General features: G+C 36.4%; 1 protein-coding gene across 1 annotated transcript in view; it reads left to right on the plus strand.

Annotated features, from left to right (window-relative positions):
- The window catches only part of DPYD (dihydropyrimidine dehydrogenase), an 849503-nt gene that overhangs the window by 270796 nt on the left and 560634 nt on the right, over positions 1 to 18073 (plus strand). The window contains exons 9-10 of the mRNA XM_030868763.3: positions 376 to 457; positions 7891 to 7978. Of these exons, the coding sequence (XP_030724623.1) occupies positions 376 to 457; positions 7891 to 7978 (170 nt within the window). The remainder of the gene's footprint in view (positions 1 to 375; positions 458 to 7890; positions 7979 to 18073) is intronic.

Here is an 18073-nt window from a genome sequence, read left to right on the forward strand (position 1 = left end):
GATATGTATGTTAAACACTGTATACTTTCAAATTTTTGTTTTTTTAAGATTTTCTTTTCTTAGGAATTTATAGAAGTGTTAGTAAATAAATCAACTAAATACTGTAATAAACTTAAAAGTATAGGCCAATTGTCTACTCACTATTTGTTTTTCATTGTTTTTATTTATTTTCCACATCAGTTTCTACTGTTTCTCTTGAAGCCCATATCATATTCTGTCATGCATATAAAAATGTGGATGTCCTCACACTCACATTATGTGATATGAAAATACCCTCAGAAGAGATACTTATTCCTTTAATACTGATCAATAAAGACATGTTGCATTTTTTAAATTGGTGATTTTCCCACAAATGCTTCTCATTTTTATTTTCAGTATCTCTGAAATCCCTCAGTTCCGGCTACCATATAATGTAGTCAATTTTGAGATTGAGCTTATGAAGGACCTTGGTGTAAAGGTAAGTGAAAAACATAACGCTTACATGTGTATTGCTCCAAAAGAAAGGAGTAAGCTCTACACTAAAGATTAACAACAAAATGTCACACACTTTAGGAAAGAACAATTAAAAGCTACACCAGGCAGAAGCAGAAAGATGCTTCTCCTTGCTTAGGGCATTTGTCTGTCTACTGTCTGAATGCCACTAGCCTGGAAAAGGGCAATCAATAGTTCTCATCTGGCACGCCTGCATGTGATTAATTGTCTGTAAGAAACAAATTCCTAAATTGCTTTAGGGGTTCAGTGCAGCTAATAGAAGGGTTTGGTTGCTTTAATCACGTTTTTTTCATGCAAGTTTTGTGCACTCTGAAACATTTGTATTTCACAATTTGGAACATAATTTCTTACAGAGGTTTATTTTATTTACTATATGTGTAATGTCAATAGTGTTAATGTGATAATCCTGTTTCAACATAAACAGTTACTCAGCAAGGTAGAAAGCAACAGCTCTGTATTTTTAATTGTTTTGTGAAATAAATATTGTGTTCTTTTAAAAAAAAAATTAATACATTTTACTTTCGTAATATAGCTTTAGATATTCCTGTTCTTTTGTATTATTTAAGAGTATCATACTCTGGCTCTTCACTTGAACATATTGCTATTTTTATTTCAAAAATTTTACCTTTCTGTAATAGGTATAAGATAATAGATTAACAAAGTACTATGATTTACATAATACATTCTGTAAGTACATATGGGAGCTATTTTGAAAAGTACAAACTATTCATGGCTCTTGCATTTAGAAATAAAAATTAAAATAACCAATTAAAAGGGAAACACTCAAACAGTATTTTGTGCATTTACACTTATAATTACATCTTATTTGGCAATGGTTAGGCGATGAAACATTTACACATAATCACCAAACAAAAAATCTTATAGCAAGTATGCCGTACAGATGTGCACAACTTTATGAAAACAGAGTTCAAAAATAGTGTTCAAAATAGATTTAAGGGTGATTACTTGCTTTATATAAATACATTCTGAAAAGTTTGTTAAATGTATTTCATTTTGAATGCAAGTTCTTACCTAAATCTCATTAAATAAGAACATGATTATTGAGACTTCAAACTAATATATTAAGTGATACTTCAAATTGAAGATGAATCAAAAATTAATTTGACACCTCTGAATTCATCTTATAAGTAATTACAAAATTGCATTTGATTTTTACCATACCAAATATATTGCATAAATTAGGGCATACCCATTTCTCTTACTAGGAAACTCAAGACATAATAGTAGTCAATTCACTGAGTGCCAGAAAACGTACATTTCAGCTACAATTATGACACTTTCTAATTTTATAGTCAGATAACCTTGACAAAGTCAATTAATGTCCCTTGCCTTGGTCAATATTTGTTCAAAGGGAAAAGTATGCTACTACAGGTTGTGTAAAATATAAACATATCTGCTTATATATGCCTGGAAATATATGTGCTCTGGAAATGTATAGAATCTGATAGTATAGATTGCCTTTGGGAAGGTGTAGGAAGGAGTTTTTCACCATTTTGTACATTTGAATTTTAAACCCTATGAATTTATTAAATTATCAGGAAAGAATTAGAACCTGAATTAAAGAGAAGGTTAATACTGTCTTGTCCATCACTCTGAGGAGAGACAGTAATGAGGTTCTTTTTTAGCTTTGAGGACTTGCATCCATTGATGAAATGCTTGCATCTTTTATGACTTATCAACTTTATCCATGAAAGGATATATATTTTTTAAAATGTTCTACACTTGTTACCACATTTTTCTCATCACCAGATTCTTCTTACAACCTACCTTCCGTTTTTACCTCTCAACTAACACTGTATATTTTAAAGTCAACAATAATTTCCTGGCAATGAAACGAAGTTTTCTCTGTGTTTATACTGTTTGGCTCCTGTGCAGCATGTGATATATTCTGATATGTATGCATGCATGTATATATCTATGCATGCATTTATGTTCATGTATGTATGTATCTTTAGCTTTCATGATCTAGCATTATCTTGGTTATTATCTGATTTTTTTCTCTTTCTAATAGGTTTGTTTCATTTATTTGATAAATAATTATTGAGAATTTACTTTTGCCTAGAGGTGTGCTAAGGACTTGTCTAGAACCATCTTTCTTTTGAACTCCAGTCCTGTCATCTTAATAGTTTAATGAACACATTTATCATCCAAATAACATACACTCATCATATATAAACTTAGTTTAATTCATCATCTTCCCTCCCAACTGTGCTCTTCAGCTAAATTTCTTGTTGAGTAATTTCAATTTATTTCATATCTAATAGCTGATAGATTAGTTCTTGTTTATTCTAAGATGAATTTTTCCAGTCAAATATTGTGTCACAAAAAACCCTCTATTTGTACGTTATATATATATATATTTGTCTTCCACTATTTCATTGTCACTAGTATGTTATAAAAGTGGTAATGCATGGCATCTTTTCTGATCTATGAAATAGTATTTTTATCATATTGAATAAATGTTTTCTTTTTCTAGACTTAGAATAGTAACATTTCCTAAGTTATTTTGTTTTATTTTAACGGAGGAGGGGTGTTAAATTTTTTAATTGCCCCTTTTGAAAGTCTATGTTCAGATAATGTATTGAGTTATATTAATCTTTGCATTTCTGGAATATGTACATTTTGCATCATGTTTTATTATATCTGTACATCTAGAACTAGGTTTGTTCTATGAGTTTCTTTTTTAATTTCTTTTGCATTCACTTATTTATGCACTGAATATTAAAACTGTAAATACAACAGGGAATAGATTCTGTTGCTCGCTTTATAGAGTTTCAAAGCTACTGAAAGTCTGTCTTTGTTTTGCTTTATTTTTTATTTGTTATCTTTGTGAGTTTTGGTTATGCTATAGATTTTGGTTATAGAGTTATGCTAGCTTTATAGAAATAAATTTCCGAGCATTTCATTATTTTATTGTTGGTAAGAATATTGTCTTGATACTTATATTTTTGCTAAATTTGAAAATTTTATCCATCTGATTTCAGTCTTTTTATGAGAAACAGAACATTGATGGGTTTTTTTGTTTGTTTGTTTGTTTTTGTTTTTCGGTACGTGGGCCTCTCACTGTTGTGGCCTCTCCCGTTGCGGAGCACAGACTCCTGACGCGCAGGCTCAGCAGCCATGGCTCATAGGCCCAGCCGCTCCGCGGCATGTGGGATCTTCCCAGACTGGGGCATGAACCCGTGTCCCCTGCATCGGCCAAATTTTCTATCAAAAATGTGAAGAGCATGTACATTATTATCTGTATTTTTTAATAATGGGTGCCACATAGTTCATTTCAAAAAAGCGTTCCACGCCAAAAAAGTTGTAAACCTTAATCCTACATTAAAAATATTATTATATGTATGAAGACATATTATGGATGCATAAAGAAAATTTTTGTCAAGTCCCGGAGTAGATATTAGGTGGAACTTTGGCTCAGGGCTTACTATATTCAGCCCTTCTATTGAAATAGTAATAACTCTTACACTAAGCTTGATGTGGAGCAAATTTTATTCTCAATTTAGCTGGGATGTTTGAGTACCCAGGCATATATTATTAAAGCCATTAGAGGGAGGTTAATATATGCTATAATCCATATCTAAGAAAATTATGACAGAAAATATTACATATATAAAAAATATGGGAGAAAAAGGAGCAAAAACACAAACAAAATGCCCATAACATGATTTTTCTAACATTGTATATATTTAACAAATAATCTTAGGACTTCATAGTATATCAGCCACAAAATGTTTTGATGTCTGTTAGTTATCATATAATACCAGTTTTAAGTTTTACACGTCTTGGTCCAATTTCCTAAGGCATAATGTAAGCAAAATTTTAACATTTTGTCAAAGAATCTTTCTCCTATTCTTTCTGAGAGTGAGTTTTGGATTTGATGGCAAATGTTTGGGGGTTTTATGCTTTAGAAAAGGGAAATTTGACTAGATTCCCCCACATAGGGAAGAGTCCTTGTGCTTGTCACTCCACTGATTATTGTTATTATTGCTTTGTTCTCATTTGCACCATGGAGCTACTTACTGCACAGTGATGGTTATTCTCCCCCTGTCCCACAATGTCTGACTACAATAAGTAAAGTCTTACTGGTCCCAGTCCCAGTAAATTAACACTAGGAGTAAAGCTACTTGTCTTTCCAGTTTTCGATACACAAAAGTATAATTCAACTTTTTTGCTTCCTCAGTTGCACGCTGTTGCCTGCTAGGGTGGAAACAGACTGAGAAACGCAAAATGCCTGTGCATCCTTTCTGAATGTTACAAATTCAGGGACATGTTCACTCTATCAGGGTGGAAAAATTGGAATATTTTCAATCCTGTTTGATAAATCACATAACTCCACTACTCAGCTACACACACGCACACACACACGCACACATGCACACAAACACTACCTCAGGAAGGATGGGGTCTTTCTTCAATTTTTTTGCTGAGTCAGTTAGTAAACCAAACCTAAAGTCAAGTATTCTGAGTATCACTTCCACTGACAGACCCATTGGCAGGGCACTCCACTGCTCAACTTTGGAAATTGTAGTATTATTCAGTTTACTAAAATTTTATTTAAAATATTTGGACCTGTAGTTTTCTTTTATGTCTAACCTTCATTGTATATTGGTATTGAGGTCATTTCAAAAAATAAGCACTAGAACTTTTTATCTTTCTTTATGATCAGAAATAGTTTAATAAAAAATCTACTCTTTGAAAAATAAATTAAAATTCTAAACCTTCATTATCCATTACTTTTAATAGCATCTAACTCTACTAACTCTAATAGTAATACCCACTATTAGATACTTAGTATTAAGTACTTTTAATAATATGTGTTTATTTAATTGTCTAGTTTATTTCATGGTATTTGATATGTTCCAGAGTTCTGAATATTAGTCGTTAATCTCACCTTGGTTGTCCCCTGGTTGTAAACTTTCAAATGGTTCCTTTATCTGCCAATAAAATTAGAACTAGTATTTTAGTAAAACAAAAATGCCCCCCTATGTTATATCCAAAGTCATTTTATCCCCCTACTTTCTCTTTGTTTTCTTTGTTTTGCACTTTATACCCCAGAAACACTACATTTTCAAGTAGTTCTCCACATGCAGTATGTTGTTCTGTGCCTTTGAGGATGGTGCTGGTTCTGCCCTTCATTCTCAAGAGACATTAGAGCATAGCTTTTACACGTGCTGGTTCTGCAATTAAACTACATATTTGACTTTGGTAAAGGTTGTCAAAGCTCTCTTGTCCCTTAGTATCATCATCTGTAAAATGAGGATAACGATATCACTTCATAATGCTATTGTGAGGATGAGAGAAGTCCATCTATGCAGTATTTGGAAGAGTCTTGCACTTAGTTAGGTACTCTATGCAAGTTAGGTGCAATTATTGCTTTAATGGGTAAACTTTGTTCTTCTGCTATGAATCAGTTTAGAGACTTTTGTTTTTAGGAACATGTTGACTTCAAAACTCAAACCTACCAGACCTTGTGCTTCCTTATTTATAATGGTAAATGAGTGCAAAATTGCAGCAAAGTCATGTATTTTAGAGAGTATATACTGGCACATACCTGACCCCTTTACTTCACTCAAGTGGCTAGTCCCTGATCTTCATAAGGTTCATCTTCTGCCCTGTGGAGGGCAGGCCTATTAAAGTCTCCAGCATACTAGCTACCCCTTGCTTATGCTGTCCAATCTGCATGATGTTCTCAGTGTAATGGATCACTATGATGTTCTGTGGTATGGCCAGATTGTTTCAGATTATACATATTATTACAGAAGAGAGTTGACATATTCCTGAGGCAAACCTGTAAATGAATATTCTTATCTTTCCCCCATGAATGTGAACTGTTTCTGATCCCTTTTCCACAGAAACATGAAAAGTGTGCATTCATCATATCAATGGCTACGTGCATTGTACCTGTGGCCTTACTAATCTGCAATAATACCACATCTGTCACAGACACTGCAGTCAGGGCTTCACTTTGGTCAAGCCTGCAGGAGTTTACAGTCATTCTCCAGAAATCATCTAGTCTCAGCAGGGCCAGACTGGGAAACAAAACAGAAGTATTACATGGACCACCACCACCACGACTCCAGGCTATCATTGTGGTTGATTTACTCTCTCGACCAGGGTTTCAGAAGTTTTCTGGCCTTCCCAATATTATAACTATAATAGCTCTTGCTTTGCAGACCAGAGACCCAATGTGGGGATTATTTCTACTGACATGTATAACAATTTTTATTATACACTTGGAGACTTGGGAATAACCACTAACTGGGTCTGTGATCCCCTTAGGCCCACTGTGAACCAGACTTTATCCAGGTTCCATTTTTCACCTTATCACTGTAGGTCCCCACTCTTCAGCTATCAATGTCAGTGAAGAACCTTGTCCAGGGTCCTTGAAATGTGTGATTATGCCCCCTTCCCCAGTGTACAGTCACCTGGGTAAATGGCTATAATTCCCTTTGGAGAAGGAATAGAGGAATCATTATAATATTTACTTGCCAGGATGTTTCAGGGTCTTTCTTTCTAGGGACCTGACCACCTCTTCAGTCAGCAGGTTCAAGATCTGAAAATAGACTCATGTCTGGAATTAAGCAAAGTACTGTGATTTTTAATAGAAGTATCTACCCTCTGACTCCTGACTTTACTCATCTTCCCTCGAAAGTATCCGCTATCAAAATCCTATCCATTTTTTAAGATGGCTTTATTGACAGGGAACTATTTTCAATATCTTAAAATAAACTGTAATGGAAAAGTATTTAAAAAAGAATATAGATACACACACATATATATGTTTAACCAAATCACTTTGCTGTACACCTGAAACTAACACAATATTGTAAATCGACTATACTTCAGTTTAAGAAGGGCTTTATTGAAATCCCACTACCTCTCTTTTTTCTCATCTATATGACCTCAGCCAAAATGAATTTCTCCATCCCTTGAGTTCTTGTAGACATGTGCTGATCACACTCAGTTTTTTATTATACTTATTTCTGTACATCTTCTGCACAGATTTTGACTGTACATTGAGGCAGAAACTGTGTCTCATTTAACATTTTATTCTTTAAAATGCCCCACATAGTGCCTTGAACATACTAATTAAGCTGTGAAAATTTACTGACTTGATTTTAAATACACTAACTTTTCTTGTGGTACTTAATTAAAAGGCAAAAATGCATTTAGCTATTAAGTAAAACATGTTTGTTCTACTTATATACTATTTAGTATACATAAGCCTATATACTAAAAGACAAAAATATTTTCATATCTATACATGGAATTATATATATGTGTATACGGAGTTTTTATTATTTTCGATGTTAAGGATTAAGGTTTTAGTCATTCAAATGCCAAAATACAGTTACAGAATTTTTTTTCTTACAGGTAATTTGTGGTAAAAGCCTTTCAGTGAATGAAATTACTCTTAGCACTTTGAAAGAAGAAGGGTACAAAGCTGCTTTCATTGGGATAGGTGAGTAGCTTACTTTAAAATATTTTTCTTTATAATATTTTTTTACTTCCTGATAATATCCAGAAGAATAACTACCTTCAGACATTTTCATGTTAGAAGTTGTGTCTGTTCAGGGAGGAGCAGACAGAAATGAATGGCCAAAGAAAATTTCCTATTTTGTAACATGTTGCACTGCCTCACCTCATTATGGATTGACTTTGGCAAGACTGTCTTTATCTTCCCATTCTCTCACCATACTCTCATCACCAGCGAACATCTAAGAAGCAAAGTGTTTTCAAGTCATGCCACAGAAGCTCAGAATTTGGGCTTAGAAATATCTTGATGCTGTAGCTTTCTCTTTATGATTAAACAAATTGGTTAAATTGATATTAAAGGAGAGAATTAGCTCATTTTCTTTTTTTTTCAATATTTTCTAAAGACTTTTCATATTTGGCTGAATTTTAAAGATGTTTATTCATAGTTCTGAATGTCACATGGACAGTGTATAACTGCTAAGGCAATTGATGTATCTTATGGTTCCATATTTTGCCTAAATATCCCACGGAGATTGAGTTTTCTAATACTCTTCCCTTCCATTTCCTGTATACTGAGAAACCAGAAAGAGCAAATGGTTGATTTAATTTATTCTTTGTCTCATGAACTTTGTATTTAATCTCTTATATGATCATACTGTGAACAATTATGGCATATAAACTAAGTGCATCCTCATATCTTTTAGTTTGTCTCCTCTCTAGTTCACATTCTTTGAATAGGAATGTCTAATAAACCTACACAGAGGTGAAAACTGTTCCATCTCTTTAAGTAATCACACACTAGATAACATTTCTTTTAGGGCTCTCTTTTTTCATAGTGTTTCTGGAGTAAAATAATCAGGAATGCTTTACTATCTACTAAATTTTCTTATCAGGATGGTGTGTGTTCTCTTACTAGATAATTGATACCAAGTTTAAGACCATCTCTGTCACTCCCTTTACTTAGATGAAAAATTATGAAGAGGAAGATAAATTTTCCTGCCTTCTAGCTCCTAAATATATGTACTGAACCTCCTTTCTTTCAGAAACTTGAGTGCCATTGTCAGCAGTATTTCCCTATGTTATCTAAGTACAATAATCATGCGTAGATACAAAGAGGAAAGAGAAAATATCTAGGGCTATATTATCTAGGTTCCATTTTTAGTGGCACTACCCTTGATTTTGGTTTTACTTTTCAACATTACATTTGTACTGAGAATTTTACTTAAAGAAATTGGGCAAGTATTTTTTGATGTATATTTTGCTAAACACCAGTAAAATTGAATCAGTAAGTTGCTGTTACTCTCAACAAATGTGTATTAAAAAATGTTTGGTTAATAATAAATGAAAAATTTAGTCAGGCAATAGCGCTGAAACATTGGCAATGTTTTCAAATAGCTATTTGAAATTCACCATTGTGGTTTCCTACAGCAGTTGTATGTAAAAGATGCATTTTCTATTAATGGAGTTGCATATGCTAATGCAGTTTAGTGTATCTCTATGAACTTTGTCTACAAAGAATCTCTGTACTGAAGAGATAGGGGCCAAATAAATAACCAATACATTGAAATATCACCAAATTAATTGCTCAAGAAGCAAATTATAACAAAATTTGGAAGAGCTGAATTTTATCACTCTGAGTGTTTTCAGCCATGGAGATATCTTCCATCTGCAAGAATCAGGAATGTTTCAGAGTTTTCTTTTCTTTTATTCCATTAAGTCCCCTTACATATGTTATTTGATAGTGCTACATCCCATTCACAATACTCCATTTGACTCTGCACTGAGGTGTGAATAAAACATTTAATGTGAAGTCTTTTCATATTTATGTTTCTGTGCATTTTCATGCTGAGAAGTGAATCTTTTGACATTTTGGTGTAGTGATGTGTAGAATGCAGTTATGTTCTATTTCAGTATTTTGTATGAAGCGTATACAAGAAAGTTTCATTTTGCCAAAAAAAAAAGGTTCTGTGTGTAGAAGACAAGTAGCCTTATTCTCCAGGAAGTATTTATTTGACACTCTTGACTGCCGAGTTGGGAATTTGTGACCTTTCTATTACCATATAACTACCTATTACTTAGACAGCCTCACATCCTTACATGCTTTTGTTCATTCATCATGCTTCTATGTTGTAATTAAACTTCACTCACTTTGTTTATCTACTTTTTCCCACTCAGTATAGAGGAGTACATTTTGGAATAGGAATTCTACAATACTTAGGATATAGGTTTGGCCACTTTAAGAAAGGAAAATAATAGAGGCTTAAACGAGATATAAGTTTAGTTCTCTCTCATTTTAACAGTATGAACCATCCTCAACACCTGACTTCCATCTTTCGTTCTCAGGTAGCCAATATTTCCACATTCCTGCTAACAAAAATTGGAAATAAAGAAGGGGACTCCTTTCCTTTTAAGTTTATGACCCAGAAATTGCACATATCACTTCTGTTTGTATCTTATTGTCTACATCCTTGTCACATAAACATACCTGGCAGCAAAGGATGTTGGGACATAAAGCCTTCAGCTGGGTGGACATAATGCTCCATTAAACTTCTATTTCTATAGAGAAGGGGGATAATAGATATAGAGAGAGAAAAAAATAGAGGTCTCTGTCATACATGTGCATCATCATTTGTATCTGACACATGGAATCCTTATTGAGAGAAATCAGTAAAGCAGTTAATAGCAAAGAAAAAACTCTTAGAACTTAGTTCTTACATGCTGGTTACATAGGTCACTTAATGATAAAAGTATTTTCTCCTTCTGTAATTGGGAAAACCGTATTATAGCTCTTCTATATTTATAACTATTGTCTCATCCTATGTTAGTTTCTCTAAAAGAAAAAAAGTTAGTTTTTAATTAAATATGACTTATTAAGGATAGCTTTATAAATCCATTGCATTAACAGAAGTGTGTTCTCATGTTTCCTGATTTTTAGTATTGTGTGTAATATTGCTGGTGAAAACTTGCTCACTTTTAGGTTTTTCCCTAACTAATTCCAGAATCCATTAAGGAAATTATCTCACTGTGTGTACATGATTGTGAGACTGAAAGAGTACATCTCTTTACCCGTGAGATGTTTAGTTTTTTCTAAGTGAAATAACGGTAAGTGAGATAAAGCTCTGTGTCTTATTCAAACTGGATTGAGTTGTCTTTGAGATAATTGGTATTTTTTTAAAAGACTGTAAATTTTGGGTATTCTTGTTGAAATAAAAGCACCGGCACAGTGTGTTACTATCAGTGTTCAGAAATAGAGTTTTAGAACATCCTCTCTACGAGGATTTTTTTTTTTTTTTTTTTGCGCGGTACGCGGGCCTCTCACTGTTGTGGCCTCTCCTGTTGCGGAGCACAGGCTCCGGACGCGCAGGCTCAGCGGCCATGACTCACGGGCCCAGCCGCTCCGCGGCACGTGGGATCTTCCCGGACCGGGGCACGAACCCGTGTCCCCTGCATCGGCAGGCGGACTCTCAACCACTGCGCCACCAGGGAAGCCCTGTACGAGGTTTTTTCAGAGTATTTGATGGCTTTCTTTGGTTGATATTGAAATCAATATAATGGTTTACAACCATCATTTTTTATTATTAAAAAATGAGCACAAGCAAATAGAAAATATCAAAAAGTGTGCTGCATATTGTTGTGGTAAATGTTATTTTGCGAAAAATGTTTTTCTATCATATGTGTATTTGTTTTTGGTGTATGTGCTTGCACATGCATACTGCATTATATGGAAAATGTGTTTTTAAGATGCGGCTTAATAGTCAATGCTTGAAAGCCACTGCTATACATTGTAAACACCCTCAAGTACTAATTGCTTTTTCCCCATAGTATGCCCAACACCTCTCAATAAGCAGCTGTTGAGTGAATTAAATAAGTATTGAGTGACTACAGTGTTTTAGGTATATATATTTTTTTAAGTTCTTTGGGTGATTATATTCTGGAGCCAATCTAAGCATCACTGTTCTAGGTGACTGAAGAATTGAATCCTTAATCTTTGCTTCAAAGGAGCCTATTTCCCTTCCCATTTCTGATTGTCCATTTTATGGTACTTTACCTCTTATATTCTCACAAAACATGGCAGTGATGAAAAGGCTAAGCAAGCATGTAAGGGAAAGAATATCCACTAAGACACCCTCAGAAAAATGGTAATACTTTATAGATTCTTCTGACAAAGTATTTTTTTTTCTGAATTTTTGTTTTTAATACTTGAGAGAGGGAAGGAATGACGGGGTGAATACCAGTAAAATCCATAATTACAGTCACAATAGATACAAAGGGAGCAGAGGCTGCCGGAAGATATTATAGAGCTGAATAGTCTCTGTCTCACTCTGTGAAGCATACAGAGTCTCTCTGTATGCTTTACTTGTGTCGATTCTTGAATTCACTTCTCACTATCACTATTCGCCTCTCTTCATGTTACTAGGCTACTCCTTAGCCTCCTAACCAGTCTCTTTGGCCACCGTTAACCACACAACAGAGATAGTGATCTTTCTAAAATTAGATCTCATCATGTCATTCCCTCATTTAAATCGCCCCTACCCCCCACCCAATTAGCTCCCTATTTCTTTCAGGATACAGGAAAAACTCCTTAAAATAAGACTTTCAAGGCTCTTCATGATTTATTCACAACTTATGTCTTTAGTCACTTAGTAAATTGGGTGTCGCAGACATTTGAAATGTTTTCACTTTTACCTCATCTTAATTTTTTTAACTTGGATTTTGGACCTGGTGTTGCTTGGACCCAGAACTGTCATTATTTTCATATTTGAGTTCTTCCATATCCTTTTTTCTACTTCATGGAGTTCTCTTTACTTGTGACGATCCACTCCCTACCTTCACTCTTTAGCCTGGATGAATGAAGCCACTTCCTTACCAACAATCCTCACACCATTATGTCCCTGTTCCCTCTCTGGATGTTCAGATCAGATTTTAGCACTTATTTCCATGTATTATAATTGACTGGTTACATGTTTGTTTCTGCCAGTAGAAGTTAAACTGTTGTAGGTCGAAGAGTCTGTCTGCCTTACACACTGATAAATCTTCAGTGTATAGTGTAGTCCCTGGCACATAGTACGAAATCTATAAATATTTTTAAACTGTTGATTTTTATGCAACCGTTTTGACTATTTTCCGCCTCAGACTTCCCAAAAGGCAAGAAACTCCCCACGTACCTGGGTAGGGCAAAAGAAAAGAGAAAAAACAGAGACAAAAGAATAGGGATGGGGGCTTCCCTGGTGGTGCAGTGGTTGAGAGTCCGCCTGCCAATGCAGGGGACACGGGTTCGTGCCCCGGTCCAGGAAGATCCCACATGCCACGGAGCGGCTGGGCCCGTGAGCCATGGCCGCTGATCCTGTGCGTCCGGAGCCTGTGCTCCGCAACGGGAGAGGCCCCAACAGTGAGAGGCCCGCATACTGCTAAAAAAAAAAAAAAGAATAGGGATGGACATGCACCTCGGGGAGGGAGCTGTGAAGGAGGAAAAGTTTCCACACACAGACTTCCACACAAGTCTCTCCCTTCACGGGTGGAGATTGCGGGTGGTGGGGGGGGGAAGCTTTGGAGCCACGGAGGAGAGTGCAGCAACAGGGGTGCAGAGGGCAAAGCAGAGAGATTCCCGTACAGAGGATCGGTGCCGACCAACACTCACCAGCCCGAGAGGATTGTCTGCTCGTCTGCCAGGGCGGGCGGGGTCTGGGAACTGAGGATCCAGCTTCAGAGGTCAGATCCCAGGGAGAGGACTAGGGTTGGCTGCGTGAACACAGCCTGAAGGGGGCTAGTGTGCCACAGCTAGCCGGGAGGGAGTCCGGGAAAAACTCTGGATCTGTGGAAGGGGCAAGAGACCATTGTTGCTGGGTACGTGAGGAGAGGGGATTCAGAGAACCGCCTAAACGAGCTCCAGAGACGGGCACGAGCCGCGGCTATCAGCACGGACCCGAGAGACGGGCGTGGGACGCTAAGGCTGTTGCTACAGCCACCAAGAAGCCTGTGTGCAAGCACAGGTCACTATCCACACCGCCCCTCCTGGGAGCCTATGCAGCCCACCCCTGCCAGAGTCCCGTGATCCAGGGACAACTTCCCTGGGAGAACACATGGCGTGCCTCAGGCTGGTGCAACGTCTCGCCAGCCTCTGCCACCGCAGGCTCACCCCTCATTATGTACCCCTCCCTCCCCTGGCCTGAGTGAGCCAGAGCCCCCGAATCAGCTGCTACTTTAACCCCATACTGTCTGGGCAGGAACAGACACCCTCAGGCGACCTATATGCAGAGGCGGGGCCAAATCCAAAGCTGAACCCCAGGAGCTATGTGAACAAAGAAGAGAAAGGGAAATCTCTCCCAGCAGCTTCAGGAGCCGCAGATTAAATCTCCTCAGTCACCTTGATGTACCCTCCATCTGTGGAATACATGAATAGACAACGAATCATCCCAAATTGAGGCGGTGGACTTTGGGAGCAACTGTAGACTTGGGATTTGCTTTCTGCATCTAGTTTGCTTCTGGTTTTATGTTCATCTTAGTTTAATATTTAGAGCTTTTTATCACTGGTAGATTTGTTTATTGATTTGGTTGCCCTCTACCTTTTTAAAATTTATATATATATATATATTTTTTTTTTTTTCTTTTTCAGTTTTCGTGAGTGTGTATGCTTCTTTGTGTGATTTTTTTTCTTTTACCATTTTGCTTTTACCATTTGCCCTAGGGTTCTGTCTGTATGTCTGTTGTTCTGGGGTTTTTTTAGTATAGATTTTAAGGCTTGTCATCATTGGTGGATTTGTTTATTGGTTTGGTTGCTCTCTTCTTTCTTTTTTTAAAATTAATTTTTTTATTTTAATATTTTTTTTATTTTTTATTTTAATAACGTTATTCTTTTTCCTTTATTTATTCATTTATTTATTTTTCCCTTTTCTTCTGAGCCGTGTGGCTGACAGGGTCTTGGTGCTCCAGTTGGGTGTCATGCCTGAGGCTCTGAGGTGGGAAAGCCAAGTTCAGGACATTGGTCCACCAGAGACCTCCCCGCCCCACTTAATATCAGTCAGTGAGAGCTCTCCCAGAGATCTCTGTCTCAACGCTAAGACCCAGCACCACTCAACGAGCAGCATGCTCCAGTGCTGGACACCCCATGCCAAACAACTAGCAAGACAGTAACAGAACCCCACCCATTAGCAGAGATGCTGCCTAAAGTCATACTAAGTTCACAGACATCCCAAAACACAACATTGTACACAGCCCTGCCCACCAGAAAGACAAGATCCACCCCCACCCACCAGAACACAGGCACCAGTACCCTTTATTAGGAGCCTATACAAGCCACTGAACCAACCTCACCCATTGGGACAGACACCAAAAACAACGGGAATGATGAACATGCAGCCTGCACAAAGGAGACTACAAACAGACTAAATAAAACAAAAAGAGAAGACAGAGAAATATGCAGCAGATGAAGGAGCAAGGTAAAAACCCACCAGACCAAACAGATGGGGAGGAAATGGGCAGTCTACCTGAAAAGAATTCATAGTAAGGATAGTAAATATGATCCAAAGTCTTGGAAATACAATGGAGAAAATACAAGAAACGTTTAACAAGGACCTAGAAGAACTAAAGAGCAAACAGACAATGATGAACAACACAATAAATGAAATTAAAAATTCTCTAGAAGGAATCCATAGCAGAATACCTGAGGCAGAAGAACGGATAAGTGACCTAGAAGATAAAGTAGAGGAGAAAACTACCACAGAGCTGAATAAAGAAAAAAGAATGAAAAGAATTGAGGACAGTCTCATAGACTTCTGGGACAACATTAAACACACCAACATTTGAATTATAGGGGTCTCAGAAGAAGAAGAGAAAAAGAAAGGGACTGAAAAATATTTGAAGAGATTATAGTTGAAAACTTCCCTACTATGGGAAAGGAAATAGTCAAGTCCAGGAAGTGCAGGGAGTCCCATACAGTATAAATCCAAGGTGAAACACGCCAAGACACATATTAATCAAAGTATCAAAAATTAATTACAAGGAAAAAATATTAAAAGCAGCAAGGGAAAAACAACAAATAACATACAAGGGAATCCCCATGAGGTTAACAGCTGATCTTTCAGCAGAAACTCTGCAAGCCAGAAAAGAGTGGCAGGACCTGTTTAAAGTCATGAAAGGGAAAAACCTACAACCAAGATTACTCTACCCAGCAAGGATCTCATTCAGATTCAATGGAGAAATTAAAACGTTTACAGCCAAGTAAAAGAGAAGAGAATTCAGCACCACCAAACCAGCTTTACAACAAATGCTAAAGGAACTTCTCTAGGCACGAAACACAAGAGTAGGAAAAGACCTGCAATAGCAAACCCAAAATAATGGAGAAACTGGGAATAGGAACATACATATCAATATTTACCTTAAATGTAAATGGATTAAATGCTCCAACCAAAAAACACAGACTGGCTGAATGGATACAAAAACAAGACCCGTATATATGCTGTCTACAAGAGACCCACTTCAGACATAGGGACACATACAATCTGAAAGTGAGGGGATGGAAAAAGATACTCCATGCAAATGGAAATCAAAAGAAAGCTGGAGTAGCAAGTCTCATATCAGAAAAAAATAGACTTTAAATTAAAGACTTACAAGAGACAAAGAAGGACATTACATAATGATCAAGGGATCAATCCAAGAAGAAGACATAATAATTGTAAACATGCACCCAACATAGGAGCACCTCAATACATAAGGCAAATGCTAACAGCCATAAAAGGGGAAATTGACAATAACACAATCATAGTAGGGAACTTTAACACCCCACTATCACCAATGGACAGATCATCCAAAATGAAAATAAATAAGGAAACACAAGCTTTAAATGATACATTAAACAAGATGGACTTAATTGATATTTATAGGACATTCCATCCCAAAACAGCAGAATACACTTTCTTCTCAAGTGCTTATGGAACATTCTCTAGAATAGATCATAACTTAGGTCACAAATCAAGCCTTGGCAAATTAAGAAAATTGAAATTGTATCAAGTATGTTTTCCGACCACAACTCTGAGACTAGATATCAATTACAGAAAAAATATCTGTAAAAAATACAAACACATAGAGATTAAACAGTGCATTACTAAATAACCAAGAGATCACTGAAGAAATCAAAGAGGAAATCAAAAAATACCTAGAAACAAATGACAATGAAAACATGGCGACCCAAAACGTATGGGATGCAGCAAATGCAGTTCTAAGAGGGAAGTTTATAGCAATAGAATCCTACCTCAAGAAACAAGAAAAATCTCAACTAAACAACCTAAACTTACACCTGAAGTTTAGAGAAAGAAGAACAAAAAAACCCCAAAGTTAGCAGAAGGAAAGAAATCATAAAGATCAGATCAGAAATAAATGAAAAAGAAATGAAGGAAATGATAGCAAAGGTCAATAAAACTGAAAGCTGGTTCTTTGAGGAGATAAACAAAATTGATAAACCATTAGACTCATCAAGAAAAAAAGGGAGACGACCCAAATCAACAGAATTGGAAATGAAAAAGGAGAAATAACAAGTGGCACTGCAGAAATACAAAGGATCATGAGCAATTACTACAAGCAACTCTATGCCAATTAAATGGACAACCTGGAAGAAATGGACAAATTCTAGGAAAGCACAGCCATCCGAGACCGAACCAGGAAGAAATAGAAAATATAAACAGACCAGTAACAAGCACTGAAACTGAAACTGTGATTAAAAATCTTCCAACAAACAAAAACACAGGACCAGATGGCTTCACAGGCAACTTCTATCAAACATTTAGAGAAGAGTTAACACCTATCCTCAAACTCTTCCAAAATATAGCAGAGGGAGGAACACTCCCAGACTCATTCTATGAGGTCACCATCACCCTGATACCAAACCAGACAAAGATGTCACAAAAATAGAAAACTACAGACCAATACTACTGATGCACATAGATGCAAAAATCCTCATTAAGATACTAGCAAACAGAATCCAACAGCAGATTAAAAGGATCATATACCATGATCAAGTGGGGTTTATCCCAGGAATGCAAGGATTCTTCAATATTTGCAAATCAATCAATGTGATAAACCATAATAA

This window comes from Globicephala melas, chromosome 1, assembly GCF_963455315.2.
Source record: "Globicephala melas chromosome 1, mGloMel1.2, whole genome shotgun sequence".
NCBI classification, from domain to species: domain Eukaryota; kingdom Metazoa; phylum Chordata; class Mammalia; order Artiodactyla; family Delphinidae; genus Globicephala; species Globicephala melas.